This window comes from Pelobates fuscus, chromosome 11 (assembly GCF_036172605.1).
Source record: "Pelobates fuscus isolate aPelFus1 chromosome 11, aPelFus1.pri, whole genome shotgun sequence".
NCBI lineage: Eukaryota > Metazoa > Chordata > Amphibia > Anura > Pelobatidae > Pelobates > Pelobates fuscus.
Window position 1 is genome coordinate 102,942,362 of NC_086327.1, and position 23,534 is coordinate 102,965,895.

The 23,534-nt window shown below is 37.4% G+C and overlaps 1 protein-coding gene across 1 annotated transcript; it reads right to left on the reverse strand.

Moving 5' to 3' along the window:
- Positions 1 to 725: 725 nt before the first annotated feature.
- CLDN19 (claudin 19) lies at positions 726 to 22,985 on the reverse strand. Its single transcript, XM_063436706.1, has 5 exons — positions 22,410 to 22,985; positions 9,952 to 10,116; positions 9,054 to 9,138; positions 7,802 to 7,951; positions 726 to 1,341 (listed from the first exon to the last, which is right to left on the reverse strand). The coding sequence occupies exons 1-5, from the start codon at positions 22,630 to 22,632 to the stop codon at positions 1,296 to 1,298; spliced, it is 669 nt and encodes a 222-aa protein (XP_063292776.1). The 5' UTR covers positions 22,633 to 22,985; the 3' UTR covers positions 726 to 1,295.
- Between the last annotated feature and the right edge of the window lie 549 nt (positions 22,986 to 23,534).

Below are 23,534 nucleotides of genomic sequence, written 5' to 3' on the forward strand. Positions count from 1 at the left end.
TCACATGCAGGGAGGTGTTACTAGGGCTGCATAAACAAAGTGATTCAACTCCTAAATGGCAGAGAATTGAGCAGTGAGGCTGCAGGGGCATGGTCTATACAGAAAAACTGCTTCATTAAGCTGAAGTTGTTTTGGTGTTTAGAGTATTCCTTTAATGCAAGTCTGGTAACAGAGGAGGGGAAATGAGATACAGAACTGTCAATATGTAATAAGACGGACCTCAGCTACATTCCCCATAATGAGCAATAAAGGAACATATATATATATATATTTTTTTGTTTGTTTGTTTGTTTGTTTTTTTAAACCATCCAATGAAAACACTTGATAGTCAGTGGGGGCTGATCCATAGGGGCAGATAGAGCAATCGGAAACACTGCACATACATTCTCCTACCAGCGTGACCACTTCAAACCACTGAAGTGGTTGTGGTAGTTGGAGTACCCATTAAAGTACATGTGGTAAAATTGGCAGAGCCGGACAAGCTAGGAAGCAGAATAAAAATCTGGGGTAAAATCTAGCATCCCACCATCTCCAGTTGCCTTTTTGATAGCTATTTTTTTATATCCATTCTTGTGTTTTGGTGTGTACAGTTTTTTTCTTTTTAGGTGCCCATATGCTGTACATGTTTAAATGTTTATACAGTGTAAGAATAAGAATATTTTTTATTTCTTCTAATCAGAAAAAAAATCATATTTCGTCAAGATTTAGAAAATAATCTAAACAAAATTGTTTACATCATTTTATTAGTAAAAAAAAGTTACAAAAAAAATCCATCAAACATAGTTCTATATTCATAATATACAAAGTCATATGAAAAATAGTCTTGTAACACTGTGTATGTATTCATTGAACTGCTTTATGTACATGACAAACAGTTTCTATATGTGGTTACATCTTGACCTCTCCGTGCGTTATATGGAGATTTCGCAAATTTAGTATGTTACAAAAGCATTTCAACATTGCAAATATCAGAATGTAGTTTTATTTACTAAGGCAACCCTGGAATTAATAAATTAGCCATATAAAAATATACATTAACATCACATCAATTGGCACACGCATTTTAAACTTTGTATACCAAGATGGCTGAACACAGAACCCTTTTGTTCTATTCTCGAAAAATGAATTATTTACTGATATGCCACTGAAGTCGTTAAAAAAAGAGCAGATACAAAGTTTTTTGCACACTTTGATGCCATACAAATTTTTTTTCCCCCAGATTTTCTTAATGTCCTTTCTGCGGGAAATAGAGAAATCTCTTTGTTTTTGTTTTTGTAATCTTTGCGCCTTCGATATTAACTCGCTGTTTCTTCTTTTTTCTTGCTAGGCATTTTTGTGATTCTAGACAAAACGATAAGCTAATTACTAAATCAAATCTGAAATTTAGAGATTATATGTGGATTAACTGTACAATAACTACTAGAATAATTAAAGAAATACTTGTTAGTACAGTTCAGACGTTTGTAAAAGAGAAGGTGCATACAGTTAGTATTAATGTAGTATTATAGAATTAACATAGTTTTAAGAATACATAATTACACAGGCATCGGTTTTTACTGTTGATTCAAAAGAAGGCAAAAAAAAAAACACAGTTTGAAGCGTTTCCAATTGAGCAAAAAAAATTCCTTCTTGACCCAAGAATGACAGTCAGATCTCACCTTGGACCAAGAAACTATTACCCCATTAATTAAAAAATATATCCCTCAATATTATGTTTTTGCAAGTATTTATCCAATTACTGTTTAAACATATTACAGTTTCTGATAAAACTACCTCTTCAGGCAGAAAATCCCACATCCTTATTGCTCTTACTATAAAATAAAATAAAAACCTTCCTTTGGTTTGTATTGTCTCAAATATATTTGTATAATGTTATCATATCCCCTCTGAGCAACGTTTTTCTAAGCTAAAGAGGATAAAGAGCTAAATTTGTTAACCTTTCTTCATAGCTAAAATGCTCCATTCCTTTAATTAATTTTGTAGCCTGCCTCTGCACTTTTTCTAGTGCCATAATATCCTTCTTTAGAACAGGTGCCCAAAATTGTGCAGCACATTTAATGTGTGGTCTTACCATTGATTTCTGAAGAGGCAAAATTATATTTTTGTCACGAGAATGAATGCCCCTGTAACTGAGACATTGTGACATTGAGATATCAACGAAATAAAAATGTACACAAAAAAGCACCTGGTGTCATTTTCTAAAAGCTACAAAAGGCATGGCAGCATATTTCAAAAACACAAGGATAATTTTCTAATTTTCTGTTTACTCAAGTAGTCCTGCCTCCTGGTTATTATGTAGTCTATTGAATTAAGTGGATCCAGGGCCGGTGCGTCCCTAAGGTAGCTGTCCCACCTGATTACCAGGTATATGGTTCCCCCTCCTTAGCCTAAAGTAAGCCTCAGGGATGGGAGAACACACTTAAATTGTTATTTTTTTATCAAATAGTTTTTTTTGTTAACAGCCCCTGAGCCCTCCTTTACAGCTCCCAGCGCCCACCATAGTCCCTGTCCCACCACAACAGCCTATGTGCCCCCCTCAACAGCCCCTGTGCCTCCCTCTAAAGCCCCTGTCCCCCCCACCACAGTCCCTGTTTCCCCTCTACAGCCTCTGTGCCGCACTCTACAGCCCCTGTGCCTACTCTACAGTCACTGACCCCCCCTGCAGCCTCTGTTCCCCACTACAACCCCTACTCCCCTACTACACATCCCTAATACTACAGCCTCTACCCCCCCCCCCCATGTGCAGCCCTTATACCCTACTACAGACCCTCACTGTGTCTGTATGTCTGTGTTTGTGTCTGTATGACTGTATATCTGTGTTTGTATGACATTGTACACAGAAAGGGCCCTGGGGAAGAGGGACACACAAAACGGGCTGAAAGAAAGAGACACCCAAAGGGGCCGGGAGAAAAATAGAGACACACAAATGGGCTGGGGGAAGTATGAGATACACAAGGGGGATTGTAAGAGACACACAAGGGGGTGTAAGACACACTAAAGGGTGGATAAAATACACTAAAGGGGGTAAGAAATTCAAAAGGGGGGTGTTTGAGAAACACAGGTGAGACACATGGGGGGAGGGAGCAGGCAAAATGCATTTTCTCTTATGTAGCCAAAAATCATTGCACTGGCTCTGAGTGGATCTGTTATGTTTTTTGTAATGATGTTATTCTAATGTTCTCCAAATCATTTCCTATTTTGAATCACTTAACAGCCTCCCATGGGTAACATATTAAATTCATCCCCTACAATCTCAACTAACCAAATCACAATTACAAGCATGATTCTACAGGAAAGTTCAGTTCCCAGCACCTTATTCTTCTCCCACTCGACGCCCCATTTTTATTTGCAGTACTGATGCATTTAAAGGTTGAGATGTGCAGTCTGTGCAATGCAGATAAGCATGCTTACTTCCACAGCAATCTCTGGAACTGGTGCCAACTGCTTCCTGAGATGCCGTGAACCCATGAATACATGCATATACCTGCATGAGCCTCTACATTCATAACACAGTACAATCATATCCATGCTCCCGTAGTACTGTACACATGCATGTCCAGCCATGCAATGGGTGCATTGTGGGGTTAATTCACTAAACACCAAATTGCAAAATTCCAGCTAGAATACCCAAACTGTGACTATAGTCATGTTAAACAATTTTTCCAAATCAGCACATGTTTCCTAAATTTTGCAATATGATTCTCAATTCACTACAACTCGTTTTTTTAATGCACAAATCTCTCTACATTTTTCAATTCGTTCCTGGAAACAGGATTTTATTGGCAGGTCACTTAGAAACAGGTATAAGTATTAGTGTCTACATTATAATGTCCAGTAACTGCACTGAATAGAACTGTATGTTCTCATTTTTGTGACTGATTATTGGGTCCACACTGCACAGTTTCCTATATTAAAGTAAATGATGTGTATGCTACATCAAACATTCTCTCGGGGATTAGTAAAACCATGTATGGGCCCCTTTATTTGTAAATCCGCACAGTCCCTCTGTTATTTAAGAGCAACCATCTGTAACAAAGCCTGTCACAAGACAATATTCATGAATGACTTTCCTTATACACTGTACATTCATGCAGAACACTTTCAGTAAACATTTTTCCGGGGGAGAATGAATTATGTACAATATAGTTATTATCAGTGGATAAGCTCCTGTCAATATTTGGTCATGTTTCTTTACATACTCCTTAAGATTTTTCGTTGGCAGATCTCCTTTCTGAAGGTACTAATACTATTGATATTCGTTTTAATCTATAACACTTTGAACATCCCATAAAAGTGAACAAACAAACAAAAAAAAAAGGGAAATGGTTAGTGGAAAGTGGAAAGCAAAAAACAAGGTACAAGAGTGTACTGAGAACGGACAGCAGCTGAAATAGCCTGCCCTTCGGTGGGTCCCCGCTTAGATCTCAAGCTGGTTTTAGCTCATCTTGTGCCATTACAGAGAGAACATATCTGAAGCATATCAGACTGGTCCCACCCGTACGGGCAGTCCAGATCCGAAATGCCAGCAAGTTCCCTCTGCACGAGAGACAAAGCAACCCCTGACGATCGTTTCAACCTTGTTAGGCATCATCAGTGAGGCATAGCTGATATCTCTCTAGGCACCGTGAGCAAGGTTGGTTATTCAAGGTCGGTTATAACATTCACAATCAGTTAAGGCAAGATCCATATTGGCTAAAAGAAAGCACAGATTCTATTACAAGAAAATGTCCAGAACTAATTAAGAATGGTTAGGAGAAAGCCCAGGTTATATCAGTATTGGTTGGAAGAAGTCTAAGACTGGTCAGAAGAACATTCAGGATTCACTGCAGAATATTATAGCACATGTGAAATGTCAGGTAAGAATCAAGAAAGGTTTTGCAGATAAATATGAGAAAACGGTAATAAAACAAAAATATTTTGGTTCAACATTGTGCAGCTATAAGCAAACATTGGCTTATTAACTCATCTGTAAGACAAAGCGTGACATTAAATGATCAACGCGTTTCCCCATATGCTGACATGTTGTTTTATAAAATATACCATACATAGACTCTACTGATACACCATTATGTATCCACACCAACATGAAATAATGCTAACTAATAAAGAATTCAATCTTCGAAGACAGAAAATCCCTTGCCTCACTTAGCTTTTACAACACACATGACTCTTCTTCATGAGATTATCTCCCATCTCCATCTATTGCCCCCACACTTACCTTGAGAATTGCTGCAAGAACGCATTTGTAAAATATAATTTTGTATCTATTTGTATCAAATGTAATAGAAATACAAAAGAGTTTTGTTTGTTTTTTGTTGTTTTTTTGTATCTACAGGAAAGATACATTTGAGATTTAGTCTCTTTTTCAGCGTGTATGTTGTTATATAATACAATGGTACTAATATTAAGCTAAATGAAGATCTAATTAGGATGAAAAACACTTGATTGTTCTACGTTTTGCTTGTTTCTACTCTTGTTTGTAAAGTTATACATTACTATTTTCCTATCACGTGCATGAAAAAGATTCAGCAAGTTAATTTCTGTCTACCTTATGTGCATTCCTGACAATTGATAATTCAATAAAAACACCTGATTCGACATATTCTGTGCTGGTTTTAAATTAACTATTTGAAAACACAAAACAAACCAGCTCAAACAATTCATCCTAACAATACAACCTACTGAACATCGCTTTCGTTTGTCAACAAAGATGCAAATTTTATTTTAGCCAACATATGTGTCATGACAGAAATGTTATCCAAATCTGCATCACGATGAAATGGTAAATAATAACTTTAAATTATCTTTATTTCAATGCTTACTCAGTATAAAGAGTGGATATATTGCTTCTACCCACTAACAGGTCACGACACAGATAATGAGTAATTTTTATATAAATAAAACTTTTTTTTAAGTACAATATATGAGATTTTATCATCCCTGTGATATTCCATTTTTTTATTATTTGAAAGATCAGAACTGTTTGAGTGCACAGTTTTTATTTCCACATTTGTTTAACGTAAAACTTACACGAATTGTATTTTGTCATGCAAGCAGTATCTCAAGCAAAACAAATTCAGTTTTCTTTCATCATTTTTTTCCTGCAACATTTGGCTGTAATTACCTGTATGACCACGTTTGCTGCATATCTATGCAGTAATTATTTAAAGATCTCTCACTGCATACTTCGTTAACACATGTTTATCTCCTATACGGTTGTGATATAGTCTAACGTTTCATAGCAATCTTACACCCAACATTGCAACTACCACGACTGCTATAAATTAAAAAAAAACAAAAAACATTTACACTCATCATGAGATCCCCTGATCGTGCCATGCAACACAGCTATAAGAAACACAAAAAACGCTTTCGTAAATCAAAAATAAAACAAAAATATCTTTCTTAAGGAACGTTTCCATTTAATTAGGCTGTATTTATTTGTTTTCTTGCTGTACAGTTTTAACAAAATCAGAGAACTCTCCGTTTTTAGAATACATTACAGACATGTTAAATTCTTTAGCACATGTCATTTTTTGATATCTCAATGGAGTGGAAACAGATGATTTTCATCAGAAAGACCCACGCAAACCAAGGCTTCTAAAGAACAGTCAAGTACCTTTTAACAGAGCATGTTTTGTCTTTACACAAGCACAAATGGCCCTTTTGTTTAGCACAAGTTGATACCTCTGAAAGACTGAGAAATTCATTGTTCCACTCATTATAAGCAGAACTTCAAATTATGTTACAATTTATTTCAAGGATTTTAGATCGCAACTCTCCCCCCCCCCCCCCCCCTCCTAAAATCCCAGTGTGCATTGATCCTGTATTCGAAAGTAAACATTACAGTTAGAAATGAAAAGCAATTAGTAATGGGGTGTAAATCATTGTGTATTTGCTAGGATAGTGATGGCTAAATAAGGGTGCTCTGGCTATTGTGGACATTTCCTTTAATGCTTAACCAGCCTTCATGGAAAAACGTAACCCACCACATTCAGAATATCAGGTTAACTTTAGATATCACAACTTGAGCCGAGCCCTCATCACTTCTTGTTCAAATATTCCTAAATTTTTTTCTCACAGCTGGTAACATGATTCCTTTGTAAATGAAACGTGCAACGGAAACTATTTGCACTTTAGAAGAAAAAGCTACAATGTATATATGGTACACACATCCCAACATTACCTGCGTCAGGTAACTTTGGGCTTATACTGTCAGAGAGAGAAATAGCACCTTTAATAATATCCTTCATAATAATAACTACTTAAAAACGAAGAATCTTCTTTGTTTTGTTTTTTTTATCTTTATATTTCACTGTTATTCTGTTAAGTCAGTATATAGATTATATTCATTTGTTCTCTGCAAACTATTTCCTCATATATTTTGGTGAACCAATAGCAAAAGGTCTAAATGCTAAGTTCCTGAGCATACGTCAGAGACCCTGTAAATAAGACTCACATTAAAAACGCAAAGCCATTTAGTTATTACTACTGTTATTATTGATAACCCTTGAAATGACAGAGACATTTACAATCCAATTTGCTGCTCAGCTACATTTCTTTAGAATAAAACATACATTCAGTATAGGTACATAAATAGCGCATTCTTGAATTCAAATTCACTCTATATATATGTATAACTTTGGCTTGGAAACAATACAAAAAGAAAATTAAAATAAAAAAAAACTGTAAAGATCTAACCTTATTTACAAAAAAATAAAATAAAATAAAAATAATCAGAACATTCCATTATTTGTAAAACAGCACCGGCATGCAGCTATAGACAATGAGTTAGACATACTCTCTGGTAGTTGCCGAAGGCTGAGATTGTCTATAGTACTGCTGTTCTCTTCTCTCTTCATTGGGGCAGGAACAACAGAGGAAAGACCCTCCAAGCATGGTGAGACTGGCAGAAGCCCACCCTACAAATAAAGCTGAGCCAAATTCATACCTGCAACACAGTGATTGGGTCATAAAGAGGGGATATTGAATGTTGTGAAACAAAAAGTGAAACAAAAATTATGAGATTTACTGGATGTACCTGCCTGTAAGTCATATCAAGATAACTCTAAATTCTCTCCGTTTGATTTCATATTTTTCAGGCATTTCAGTCACTATGCCTTAACTCTAGCTAAGTGTGAGAACATTGTGTAGTTTGCCTTCCATGAGTCCTACAAGTAAACACACATTGACAATACCTGTTGGAGATCTCTCCTCCCTTTGGTGGCTTTATCCAAATATCTTTCCTTCTCAATACAATACTTTCTCAATTTACAAAAAAAAAAAAAGGACAAATTTACCATAACTTATCGTCTAAAGCTGGCACATCATTCGTTTTAATGATGTAGCTTGCTGCTTCACTGGACATTTACCCATTTGCCAACACATAAAATGGCACATCTAAGTAGAAGAAGTTAGATCCCTGAGGAAATAAGTCATCTTGACTTATTACAGGTGTCCATTTACTTTGCAACTTGGCTGAATTGGACCCTTTACAATGCACAGATAATGTCCAATCACTGTTATTTGACTCAAAGTGATGATATTCTCCTGGCCCTTTCCATGAAGAAGGTATCTCTTAAATGTCTCCATTTCGACCTGTGTATCTTTTAGGGTGTAATAAATAACCCATGAAACATTCTTGATTTCACTTGTCCCTTTTTCTTCCAATTCATCCTCTATCTTAGTTCTTGTGTGTTGTTTTTCATGTTTATATTTACTTGAACAAAAATGCCTGAATAAAGCTACGGATCACAAGAACCAATATTTAGACCAAAGATAAATGCGTAATCTGTTTGGAAAGTAATTCTCATATGACTATGCGAGATGGAAAAAATTATCTCCTATGTAATGTGATCATCATTTTTTTACCTACTTCATTTTTTTTTTTTGCACTGATAAAACATTTAATTGGTTTCTCTCTCTTTTTTATTAATATGTCATGGATAATTTATACAGCAAAGTGTGTTAAGATTTAAAACTTAAAATCCAGATAAAGATGTCTTCTTCTTACACAACAAAGTATGCTTCTCCTGATTAAGTAGTCCACTTACCTAGCATTAACCGGTGTATTTGGATTAAAGAAATCATGAGTGACTTGTGTGGCATACAATGAAACGGCTATTAATGTACAGAGACCTAAGGAACAAAGAGGGAGAAAAATATAGTGCTTAAAAAATAAATGATGTTCTTATTTCAGTTTAATGTTTACCAATGATATCTTTCCATACATTCGTATACATATTAGATTTCAGCTGTGATGCATGGCTGTGGCTAGCAAAGGGGTAATAATGGCTCAGCTTGCCTTCAGTTCAGCCAGTCCAGACACATAGGTTTATAAGTGGGAGGCCAACAAGCATATTCTTGGTCAGCTCACATGTATACTAATAAGACAGAACGGCATTTTCCAGATCAGGTCCTCTATATCTAGAACACTTGGAAGGCCTGAACTCATATTTGTCTTGTGTTATCTACTCTTGTAGAATATAACATAATCTGTATCATTTTGTTGATAAACTATAAATGTTAGCATTATAGGGACAATAACTTCAAAAATGTTAGGTAATGGTTAAGATGACCTATGTGAGACATGGCAGAGACAGAGAGAGGGATTAGATTAGGCACACAATCTGCTAGCTCTCATTGACAACGTTTGTTCATTCAACCCATAATATGTGGATCAAGAGTATGTTCTGTTGTAGTAAATCCCATTGTAATGTCACAAACAGCTCAAATATAAGGAAAACCGATATATATATATATATATATATATATATATATATATATATCTCATACTATTTTTTATGGGGCTAATATGCCCACTAATATGTCCAATTGCACGTCCTGAATGCTATATATGGAATATATACAAGGAGGATTTTATAGATAAATTCACATTTTCACAGTATAAAACTAAAACACAATTGTTAACGTCTTTCAGTTACTAATTACCTGCCAGTAAGAAAAGGACTCCGCCAGAGACAGCGATTCGACTTTTAGTGATAGGATTGTTGTCACCCACTTTGGTACATTTCATGCCAACAACACTGATGATAATACCAATGAACCCCAGAAGCATGGCAACTACCATGAGTGCCCGGGTGGTTTGGATGTGAACTGAAATATAAAAAAAGAGGGTATTGGGCAAATTTATTCATAACTTAATTGTTGCTTCTAGTTCTTCAAGAACTATGCTCTGCCCCATAAAGAAAACCAAAGCACCGGTTCAGTTTATTTTCGGCACATTATATACAAAACGTACGCCATGCACCTATAATTAGTATGTCTTTAATTATTACAGATCTTATCCATATTACGGGACTCATGTAAAGGCATCATAATGTTCAGCCCATGACAAACTGTATCTCATCATAATAATAACTGAGGTAGAGAGTGTTATGAATGGAATTCTGAGATGGTTTGGTTTCAAGCAGTGACATTGTATTTACCTTATCTTGGTTATTCGACATGCAATGAAAGCCACTTTACTCATTCCCCATCTATTCTGTTAAAACACAACTGTCTTATCTTTTGTTTGTTTTTGTCTAGAAGAGGTTATGTAATAAGAACATTTATTCCCTAATTCCACAAAATGTTTCCTTAATTTGCTGCAGTTGCAAATTATTGTTGGGTAAACGTATGGACTATTAAATATCATGGGCATTTCTTCCTGGCATTAATATCAGAATGTTTAATCACTGCCCTGCTATGAATTTTAAGGTTGATGGCTGAGGTTAACATGAAGATTGACAGTACTAAAAATATAGATAATTTATAGATTTGGAAAAAGGGAGAAAAGGTATACACTACATCAGTTTTCTAATAGTCTAATTAAGTCTCCAAGAGCCTTTGGAAGAAATATTGATATATTCATACTATGTAGCTGCGATATGTTCTATGATGTTCTATGTAACTCTACCACACCTTATCATGAAAGAAGAAATCTGCATCGCTGGGTTCCAGAAGACCTTAAGAATAAATGTGAAAAAAATCTCTAATTTGCATTTTTTCCTACCCAGAAACTCTAGCTGCAGTGTAAGCAATGTCGGCTACAGAAAACTAATGGGAAAACATCTACTGACTTGGCTAAACTGTAAGTTTTTTTCTCAAGAATTGTCTACTGACTTTACTGTGGATATGAAGAAGGAGTCTCCCTTTTCTTTTTACTTGCAATATTTATAATAACTATGTATATGAACCAAGTACAGAATAAAACTGGTCATACCTGTAACATCCTGCTTTTTGGGGACAGCACAGAACTGTCCCCAACAAACATAGCGTAAGCGCATCATTAGACACCCAAGTGCTGTTTTCAGGGCACCATGCAGGGAGCACTGATAAAATGTGCATTTCGGTAATAGGTAATCTATTATATTGTCACAGGGATAGAAACAGCGATGTCCTATGCTCTGATAGGATGATAGAATGCTTCATTTTATATCTCTGTACTGGATCGAGAAAATTCTTACTCATTTTGACCTCAATATAATATTGTTGGATAAACTTTCCAAATGATGTAATATTTATTAAATTATTTAAAAATATATGGTAAATATAAAAATATATGAAAAAAAATATTACAAACTTTTATATTTTTATAATATCAAATAATTCTAAATGTTTAGCCAAAAAATGTAGATCATTTGGAAAGGACCTTAGTCATAGGCATAATAATAGACAAAAAAGAAGGGAAAATCAAAACTAAAGCAGTCACATGTAAGACAAAAAAACAGTTGCTACATTTATTTAAATGCCACATCTAACTGTTGAAATTTCACTTTTACTAAAGATCACCTGACCACTTGTTTTTCTTGCGTGTATTTTAAGAGATATCTCCGCCGCTGAAAAATATTTTAAGAATGCTTTAATTTTAATAGAATACCATTAGTTTGTGGCCAACTACAAGACCCTTGCCAACATCAGAGCAGGGATTTATAGTAAAAACTAGATTTGAGCTTTCTCAATGCTACAACAAAGTACATTCCATGGAATAAAAACCAGGACTGCTGAGATCTGAATTAATCTCTTTGTTTTTTACAATTCCTCCCTTGAAGAACTGCTTGAACTTTCTTAGAGGAATTTTAATTTCAAATGAATGGCAATATATATATACACGAGAGAATCAGTTAACTTCATTTCAGGGAAGGGCAGAGCACAATGTAGTACATGAATAAGCAATAGGGTCAAAGTATGTGACCTGTGATACACATTGATCATGAAAATAAAATAAAATCATACTCACATTAGGAGATCATGGAGAATATTGCTTGGGAAAGCTGTCTCTTTAAACGTCTCACCTATCCTTCCCCCCCCCCCCCCCCCCCACCACCAATTTTTATCTAGATTTTCGGGGGCCCTGAATCTAAATAAAGAGGAGAAAACTGTAGCATTAATAATACATGTTTGTATTCCTAGCATTGTAGCTTTTTTTTAATGAAAATATTGCTAACTGGGTGACAGGAATTCATTTTTCAAAATTTCATTCCAAGTAATTTTAGAATAGGAAACATGGTCAGTTTGAGGAATTAAAGACCTAAAAAAATACGAGAATATGTTTGTCTTATAGCAGAATCTAGCCAATAGCCTAACATTTTATATCTCAAGGGACAATTGCATTGTGAACTCACCGATGATATTACTGAAAAGACACTGGGAGATTTGTCAAAGTGTTGTATTCTGAAAAATGATGCAATGTACTAAAAGTCGGGCTATCACCATGGAAATCAGTAGTGCCATCAGACACATTCCAGTGGTAACTCCTCCCCTTTTACATCTTTGCACCATTTTTCTGAAGTCAACAGTTTGATAAATCTCCACCAATGTAATTTTTTACTTACAATACCATCCAAAATAACCAATGATACAGCACAAAACAGTTCCACACATAGCTCTCCTCAACACTGGCTGGTATCGCAAACATCTGATGCTGATGGTATTCCATGGCAAAGATTAAAGCTAGCTGAGTTGTGGGAAATATCAGTTAAAAACATGTGGTATGCTTGGCCTGACCATCACTACATACAAGTATTTTTTTTTTTTTTTTTTTATCAAACCCTCTGCCCAAAGATATACCATTCCATATCTGGCTACAGACAATGGCCTAGTCTTCTTTTTCAACATGTCTTTATTCTTTAAAAATATAGACTGACTTCAAACGGACTGACAACTCAAAGTAGAGTGTATCCAAATATCCATGGGATCCGTACCTCCCAGACGAGAAGGAGACGACAGGTGTATTTCTGTCACATTACCTGCTGTCCTATTTTCTTATACTTTGATATTGGTCTTGCATGTTAGGGCAGCATAACCATACTATACCTCGCTTAATGCTCAGCCAGCCTTTTGTTACCAAATAGATCCCTCAGGATCACAAACTTGCTGTTCAGCAACAGCAGAAGATGAAGCTGATTGCTCCCCCGAGGGTAACTGTTGGTCTACACTGCCCATTCTTGGTCTACACTGCCCATAAAAACAGCAACATTGTAAACTAGAACATTAACCTGTGACTTTTTTTCTAGCATTTCTAACATACTTTCATCTTCCCAGCTACATTTTAGAGGTCTGTGCACAGGAGTATATTAAAAAAAACAAAATGTATAAGAACAATAGACAAAGCTTAAACTGACACCCTCGACACAAGCACATTTTAAATCCATTTGTACTGTTTTTCATGCTCAAATAAAATATATATATATATATATATATAAATGTTGCTTTATAGGTCTGCCCTCTGAGCCTCTTCTTATGCTATAAAAAAAAGACTTCCTTATCAATGCATTTACACACAGGGTTGAGAAGAGGGGCACGGACACCTATGTGCATGACTTCTCAATGCCATATAAGGATGGAACTAAATTGTTTTGCATTATTCACATCTAATTTTTCTCCCTTTATACACCTCAGCCTTTCCTTAATAAAGGACTTCATAGGAAACATTCTCAAACTTTACAGAAATGAGGTTGTTAGTAATAATGATTAACCATAACTCTGCTGAATTTGGTGGAACACTCTACCCGCTACCAACATTCTAAACCAGTTAAGAATATGTGGATTTTCTACTGTGTATGTGACTACCGTGTTTCCCCGAAAATAAGACATCCCCTGAAAATAAGCCCTAGCTTATTTTCATGGGATGCTCCTAATATAAGCCCTACCCTGAAAATAAGCCCTAGCCATTCGCTAATCTATGTTTGGGGCATTTTCCACGAATATAGATTCACGGAATTCCATTTGCGACTAAGCTAATCTATGTTCGGCAAAGTTTCCCCGAACATAGATACTCAAGATTCCATTCGTGAGTGAACTAATCTATGTTCGGGGAAGTTTCCCCAAACACAGATTTGCGGTATTCTATTAGTGAGTAAGCTAATCTATGTTCGAGAAAGTTTCCCCAAACATAGATTTGCAGGATTCCATTCCCTAGGGAATTGGTCTATGTTCGGGGGAATTCCGAACATAGACTTGCTTTTTAGCACACGTTTTTCCCCGAAATAAGACCTCCCCTGAAAATAAGCCCTAGTGCGTTTTTCGGGTAAAACATTTATATAAGACCCGGTCTTATTTTCGGGGAAACGCGGTACATATATAATCAGTATATGTGTACCTGTGTATATTGTGTGTATGATGGCCTGTATATAATGTGTGCATGTGAGCGTGTACATTAATGTGTAGGAAACATTTGGTGGGTGGGTAGGTGAATTTGCTTGCATTGGTGGATAAATGTAGGTTTATGGGTGCGGAGAGCTATGTGATTGGGTTGGTTGGTAGTTGTAGGTGATTAGGTGGGTAGGTTTATGTGAGCAGAGAAGTGAATGATCCGTAAGATGTGACAGGATGGGTGAGTGTGGCTACGGGTAGACATGTGACTGGGTGTGTGACTGTAACATGGTTGATAAATAGATGTAATTCAAGGATGGCGTAAATGTGATTAGGTGGGTAAAGGGGTATGTGACAGTAGGTGTGGCTGGGTGAATGTGTCTGGGTTACAGTATGTAACAGGTTGGGAGTATGCGACAGGGTGCATGACAGATGAATATACCTAAATGGAGACCGATGGAGTCGCTAACAAACTAGTTAGGTGGATGACTGTAAAACAAATCCACAGAAGTAAGTAAATGCACCCTATGTATTCCCTCACCTCGCCCATCCATACACAGCTCAGCCACTGAAAGTACTGTGTGATCTGAAAAGGCAGCTTCCATTAAAGCAATCATCTGTGTGGTACACAAGGTAGCAAGGAAATTTAAAGGAACACTCTGGCCACCATAACATCTTCATCTAAATGAGGATGTTATGATGTCAGGAGGCCCCCTGGTTTCTTTTCACCCCAGGAGGTTAAATATTTCTCAAAAGGTTTAACCCCAAAGGTCAGCCTCCAGCGCCAGTTCTGCAGTTACCCCAGGTAGCATCAGGCTTCTGAAATTGAGTTTCAGGACGCTCGAAGTACAGCCGATCAGGGCTTCTGCTGATTGACTGGAGCGATAAGCTGACGCTCTAAGCCAATCAGTAGCTCCCCATTGAGAAAAATGTTTTTTTCTAAGAATAGGGATTTACTGATTGACTTGGAATTACAGAAACTCAATTTCAGAAGCTAGGTGCCACCTGGGGGAACTGCCAATCCCGCGCTGGAGGCAGCCTTTTGGGTTAAACTGTTCAAAAATGGTTTAACCCATTAGGATAAGAAGGGGCCTCCTGGCACAATCACAACTCAATTTACATGAAGTTGTTATGGTAAACAGACTGTTTCTTTAAACCTAAAATTAATTGATGCTTATTCTTCTAAATTACCTGTAATCATCTCATCGTAACATCTGTAAGACTGGCTTTGTCAGGATTTTGATAACCACAATTCTTGCACACACAGAAGTATTCCTAGTGAGCCAGTAGAATGCTGAATGATGGCAGACCTATGTGTTTCCTACAGAAATGCATTTAATATACATAGAGTTCTATGGAAAATCATGCAAGAATATGTTGCCAACATAAATTACCAAATACAAACAATAATATGGGATTGCTCACAGGGAGGTGGATTTCTAGGACTTTCAAGTTGGGACACAGAAAAAGTCCTTAATAAAAAACGCACACTTCATTGTCTAATTCTTTAGCCTCATTCTTACACACATTTTATTAGCCACTCTCAGGCTCTTAGCACCAAGTATAATTTCAGTGTTGCCATGGCAACCTTCCACAGTGGATTTGTCCAGTCCCGATTTAGGATTAGGATTACCAGGGGTTAGGATGCATTAAAATTAAGGTTTTATGAGCAGTCCTGCACTCAAGATTCTGTGGACTGTAGATCCTTCATTTTCTAGCAGAAGGATGTTGGGAATCCAGTATTCATGAAGATTAGAGGTACACTATTGTACACCTACCATCTAAGGACACTGAGCAGAGTATTTTTAAAATTAATAAATCATTAACGAAGATAGCTTTTCCAAAAAAATAGTGCCCTGGATGCAGCATTCTCCAAAGCCTATGTGGTTCATAATGATTAAAGCTTCATTGTCGCCCCATATTAAAAATGAGTATTAATGAAATACTAATTCTGACTGTGTTGAAATATCACTGAAATTCCAACCCAGTCAAGAAGTTTACAGAGACAAAGTTGGGACTACTCTGTCCCTGCATTTCTCCTCCGTCTGACTTTCTCAGACTCAGGGTGGGTTCTAAGAGTCAATATTGACAGTCGTGACCAGTGAGGGCAGCAGGGAATTGGCTATGTCTATGGAGGACCCTCCGGTCTTGCTGGTTCCCACATAGACCTCTATGCTGTACTCTTGCACATGCGTACAGCATTGACGGCGACTCCTGGAGCTTCTGAGCCGCGTCTGCAAGGGACAGTTTTAGCTAAGTAATCTCACCTCTACCTGCCCCTACCCCCCCTGGCCACCGGACCCCCAGCAAACACAAACAACCCCCGTGAGGGGGTCTTTGCGAATTCTGCAAGGTCCCCAGACAGTGGCAATGCTGCTTTACGTACCATCCCCTCCCTTAAAGCCCACTCAACTGTTTTCTTGGCCAATGGAGGTGTCTGATGTGCTAACTAATGAAACCAAATGTTAAAGCAGCAAATGTAACCAGGCATCAAGGTCATGGCAATGCTTCATGCAGCAATGGCTACAAAGCCACATTGTCAGGGAAATACTGTAAAGGTCAGCATTGCAAACGGACTCGTTCACATTCTACACTGACATGATTTGTGCTTTTCCATTGGATATATTATTATTCAAGGTACAGTTGGATCCAAGCATTATCCCGCTGTGTTTTTGTAATGTACATAACAATGGATAACACATTGCAGGGCAAAGGTAAGTAATGAATTATGCAGAGCTCATTTTAGTGATATGTAGTTGTGTTGCAGATGCATATATTACATCCCATAGCCAATGACTGGCTTCTACACACACAGGGTGATTTACTAATGTTAGCATTCAAAGGGAATTCAAATTTAAGGTCAGAATAGCAAAACTGGATAAATTCTCCAAGTCAGCTAGCTTTCGTTAGTGCTAGTCAATTTAGTGCTGTAACAAACACCCAATGTGAAAAGCTGGTCTGGACTAGCTTGACAAAGACCCAATGTAGGGTCGAAACATTGCTGGACTAGCTTGACAAAGACTCAATGTAGGGTCGAAATGTTGGTGGACTAGCTTGACAAAGACCCAAAGTAGGGTCGACACTTTGCTGGACTAGCTTGAGAAAGACCCAATGTAGGGTCGAAACATTGCTGGACTAGCTTGACAAAGTCCCAATGTAGGGTCGAAACGTTGCTGGACTAGCTTGACAAAGACCCAATGTAGGGTCGAAACGTTGCTCGACTAGCTTGACAAAGACCCAATGTAGGGTCGAAGCATTGCTGGACTAGCTTGACAAAGACCCAAAGTAGGGTTGAAACGTTGCTGGACTAGCTTGACAAAGACCCAATGTAGGGTCGAAACGTTGCTGGACTAGCTTGACAAAGACCCAATGTAGGGTCGAAGCGTTGCTGGACTAGCTTGACAAAAATCCAATGTAGGTTCAAAACGTTGCTAGAAAAACTTTATTCTAAATAAATGTGCCCTGCTGAGGTTTGGAGTGCCTGGACCTTTTTCTTCCACCTTTTTCTCAACTCTTTGGGGTTTGTGCTAGCCTCTGGCCTGGTTGCACTCAGTTATTTTTCTTAAATGAAATGAGTGCAGTTCTATCTGTATTTTTTTTTTTAAACTGTAACAATGTCACAATGGGGTTTATTAACTAAATCAATGATTTGGGGTGAACTGAAAGCCAGGCTAAAATAACCAGTTGCAAATATCGATTGATTTATAGAATTGTTGCTAAAATTCTTCATTTCATATTTCAATTCTCTGTTTAGTGGGGAAAAAAAACACTATTACTTTATCACTACTCGAAGGTATGATTGTTCCTGACTACATCATCAAATTTAGAAAAACTATCCCTTTATAAAACACCCAGCAATATTGATTTAGTCCAGCGAGAAAAAAAAGACTTACCTATTGTGTTTGGAAGAGTTTGTGCTGCTAAAGTTATACAACAGGGTTGTTATTGCCAATGATTTGGTAACAGATAAACCTTTAACAGAGGAAATTCCAAGTGAAATAAATGTAAAATTTTAGGCCAACATAGTTATCCTGTAAACAGAGGTGACTTTTAGAATATTTCCAATTCGCCTACTTTGCAATCAATTTTGTGATACACTTTGTAATTACTTTGAATTGCTGTAAATTTAATTGTTGTGCATAGTGTAAAATAGATTTCAAGATTCATTTCAGAATCTTGAGCGTCCATTACATATCGTCAATATTTTCTCCACTTGTTGTCCCAGACCTGACCAGCCCCGTTTCAGTCCTGGTTTCAGCTGATCACGGTAAAGGGTAGTGTTTACCGTTATTGCAATAAAGACCACATGGTGAAAATCTGTGACATGGCTCCAGCAGACTTGTCACTATTTACTTTCCATATTACAGTGCATAGTTTACATAGTTACATAGCTGAAAGCAACATATGTTCATCAACTTCAGCATTTCTCACATCAGTTTTTTTCTTTTCATGCAAAAGAAGGCAAAACCCCAGTTTGCGGTGCTTTCCAATTTTGCAACAAACTAATGTCAGGGGTTCAAAACATGGACAATATAACATTCATTATGGCACCCAGGAGTCCTACAAACTTTCCAAATAATAACGAATACTGACCCACTAGTATTTATAAGACTAGAGCACCTTTTCTCAAAAGCCACATTTCTCCCACAGCCTGGTCCACCCTTTTCATTTTGTCCATTATTTGGTTGGTTCTGTGGGCCCTGCAGCCCTATTAGAACTGGCCTAGTGTCAGGGCAGAGATATCTTTCTTTAACTGCTCTTTAGCATGCTAATCTCAAGGACAGGAGGTTGAATATGATGACATATTCCTGTGCCCACACGCACTCTGCTCCACAGGGCAGGTGAAGAGATGTTTTTCCATGACAGAGGAAAACAGGTATTACTGGGAGATGAGGGAGAAATTGGAGCATATGTGACTATCGTAGGGGCCCAGATGAGCTGGCTATCGTAGACGATGTCCATGTCTACCACTGTGATTTTATTTAATATATAAAGGTCTAGTAGCCTAATAAATATGTGGTTATGCCAAGGTCCATGTTTTTCAGTTCCCTGATAAACCTTATTCATGGAGGATTTCATAAGAGCTGGAATTTCCATATACACCATATATTAACCCCTTAAGGACACATGACATGTCATGATTCCCTTTTATTCCAGAAGTTTGGTCCTTAAGGGGTTAAAGGACCGCTATAGTGTCAGGAAAACAAACTTGTTTTCCTGACACTATATAATTCTTAGGTGCCCCCCACCCTCAGGGGCCCCCTCCCGCTGAGCTGAAGGGGTAAAAACCCCTTCAGCCACTTACCTTTATCCAGCGCGGGGCTCCCTCGGCGCTGGTGACCTCTCCTCCTTCTCCATCAGCTCCCAAGTGGAGCCGAATGCACATGCGCAGCCAGAGCCGCGCGCACATTAAAACGCCTATAGGAAAGCATATCTCAATGCTTTCCTATGGACGTTCTGCGTGCTCAATGTAATTTTCACATTGTGCGATCGGGGAAACGTCTCTAGCGGCTGTCAGGAAGACATCCACTAGAGGCTGGATTAACCCTGCAATGTAAACATAGTAATTTCTCTGAAACTGCTATGTTTACAGCTGCAGGGTTACAATCTGGGGGACCTGGCACCCAGACCACTTAATTGAGCTGAAGTAGTCTGGGTGACTATAGTGGTCCTTTAACCCCTTAAGGACCAAACTTCTGGAATAAAAGTGAATCATAAAATGTCACACATGTCATGTCTCCTTAAGTGGTTAAAGGACACATATGTCTTCATGTTAATGGTAACACATGTATAATGTATGTGCTGCAGGCTTCCTCATTGGTTGATGGCTTAATTTTATACAGAAGCTTCTGAATTCTATATAACGCATGTGCTGCCCATCATTATTTCTAAGTGATAGGTGTCCTTAAGAGCTGTCTGTTGAGATGTTGCCAATACACGCCAATATGACACCTCTGTGCATCAGCCCCTTACTATGAGAAAGGTAAATAAGAGGACTGTTCACTAAAGTGTGATTTGAGTTGAGCTGATCGGCAACTTGCAAAATGCATGTAGAATAGCTGAGTTGTAGACCTGAAAGAGTTAAACATTTAATGCATACAAGATAAAAATGTGTTCTTTGTGCATGTTGTGATATTTATATTTCAGACACACTATGATATTAGATTACTACTGTTTCTAAAGGACTCTTACATAGTTATTTAAAGGGACACTATAGTCACCCAGACCACTTCAGCTCAATGAAGTGGTCTGGGTGCCAGGTCCCTCAGGTTTTAACCCTTCAGATGTAAACATAGCAGTTTCAGAAAAACTGCTATCTTTACATAGCAGGGTTAATCTAACCTCTAGTGCAGGGGTAGGCAACCTTCGGCACAGAGGCTGTCTTCCTGAGAGCCGCTAGAGGCGCATCTGCGACGCTGGATGCAAAATTCACATCCAGCGTGCAGAACGTCCATAGGAAAGCATTGAGAAATGCTTTCCTATGGACTGTTTGAATGCGCGTGCGCCACTTGCCGCGCATGCGCATTCCGCTCCACCCGGGAGCTGACGGCGGGGAGGAGAGGTCACCAGTGCCGAGGGAGCCCAGCGCTGGATTAAGGTAAGTGGCTGAAGGTTTTAACCCCTTCAGCGCCAAGAGAGGGGGACCCTGAGGGTGGGGGCACCCTTAGAGCACTATAGTGTCAGGAAAACGAGTTTGTTTTCCTGACACTAGAATGATCCTTTAATAAAGTGAACTTTCAATGTGAATTTTACATTTAAGATCAGAGTAGCCGAAATGGAGAAATTCTCTAATTGAGCTTTGCTTTCGGTTCAACTAGTCCGACCTTAAATGTGAAATTCACTTTGATTTCTCACTTTACTAAATAGCTCTGCAAGGTATGTTTTAATTGTTATAGTTAGGTTGGAATTTGCATTGATTTGAAGTAATAAATGATCCCATGAACCCCACTTTACCACCAGTAATCATTCAAACACTAAGAATACACATGATTGTCCCATCTATAATTTGTTGCAATGCAAAGGGAAAAAAAATTAACAAAAACATGATAATACATTAAACAAATAACATGTACACATTCCAAAGAAACACTTTTAAAACAAGCTGACTGTAGATGGTGCCATAATCAAATAAACTAAAATTATACCTAACCATGCGTGCAAATGTATATGGCTGTGTGCATATTTATATACCCGAATGAAAATTTTCACATGCATACAAATATATATAATATAATCATATTCATCAGTGCTGTACGATGGGTTTATAAAACAAATTAAATACAAGCAAACGAGGGGAATAGAATAATGTTACAATACTAATAATTGAATGTTAATTGTTTCAATGTTTCAGAGTTGAATTGCCTCTCTATAAATAATGGTATTATTAATATACCACTAATAATACCAATACATAATAATAATCTCATGCAATTATTTAACATGTAGGGTATAGTTAGCTTTGCTAGTTTTCAAGTATATATACTATATGTTATTTATATTATACAAAACAAATAAAGGTGTGCTTTACATTTAGTCTTGCAAAAATATATTTAAAGTCCAACATTGTTTTTATATATATATATATATATGGATTGTGGATTGTGTTAAACCATTACATTTCTTTATTTTTCAGCTATTGTATTGTTTATATAGCACCATCTAATAACTTATTCTATTGCACTTTATTATGTTATATTATAGCATGTATCAGCGATGTATCAATGTGTAGCATCCTCAGCCCATACTAGCTATATTGCATGACACAGGTATAGCAGTTACTGTGAGCTGTAACATTGCCTTCATATTTTACATACCATCCAGGGAGAGCAGAGAGTCATACACTTTGCACTGCACTTGCCCAGTACTTTGAGAAGCACATGACATCCACAGTCCCTCATATAGTCCCACTGCTGTGATGATAGCATCTCCTGCATAAGATGATTGCTTCCACTGAGGTAGTGCTGTGGTGGAGATAATACCAATCCATCCTCCAAGGGCAAGGAAATAGCCAAGGAGTTGGAATCCTGAATTGGCCATAATTCATAAAAAAAAAAAAATTCCAAAACAACTTGGAATATTTCTTTAAAAGAGATTAAAGTTATTTTGACCCTGGTATTCCCAGCAGGCAGAAAGATATCCACTTGGTCTCTGATGGTCTATTAGACAGGTTTGGGTCACACAGTTGTCTTCTCCAATGTCAAAGGAACCTTCTCTAGAAATTGATGCCACCAAGGATGAACCCAGTTGAGTAGAAACAGTTCTAGGTTGGGATTGGTAAGGTACAGCTCAGATCTGAGAAACACATGTTCACACTCCAGTGAGTATCTCTAGGGCACTCAGGGGACAAAGCACTTATAAAGAAAAAAAACATTACACACTAATGTCTTGATGTGTAATCAGCTTGCAGAATGCAGAGGGGCTGAGCTACAGATTAATGGTATTTCATGGTAACACCCACAGAATAGGCAAGCATACAAGGATTTGGGATTTAACTGTTTGGGGTCTGCAGTAAAATGCAGCACTAATCCATGCTAGGATCACAGAGACATAGAAAGGCTCATTTCATTCTAAAACATCCCTTTTATAGCAGCTCCATCAGAACCAGAATGCAGACATGGTACAGTTATACAGGACTATGTGATAAGGATATTGGCTTTAGGAGCGGTATGAAGAGTAGTTCATACATAATACCAATGATATTAATAACGATATCAATAAATGTATGTTTTTAAGCTAGAAAAGAGAACTATAAACACTCAACATGATATCAAAGGAGAGATGAGATAAAATAGGTAACTGGTATAATTTGTAACAGATATGTAACAGTTATAATATGTAAGGGGTATAATTTGTAACAGATATAAAATGTAACAGTTATAATATGTAAGGGGTATAATTTGTAACAGATATAATATGTAACAGGTGTAATATGTATGGGG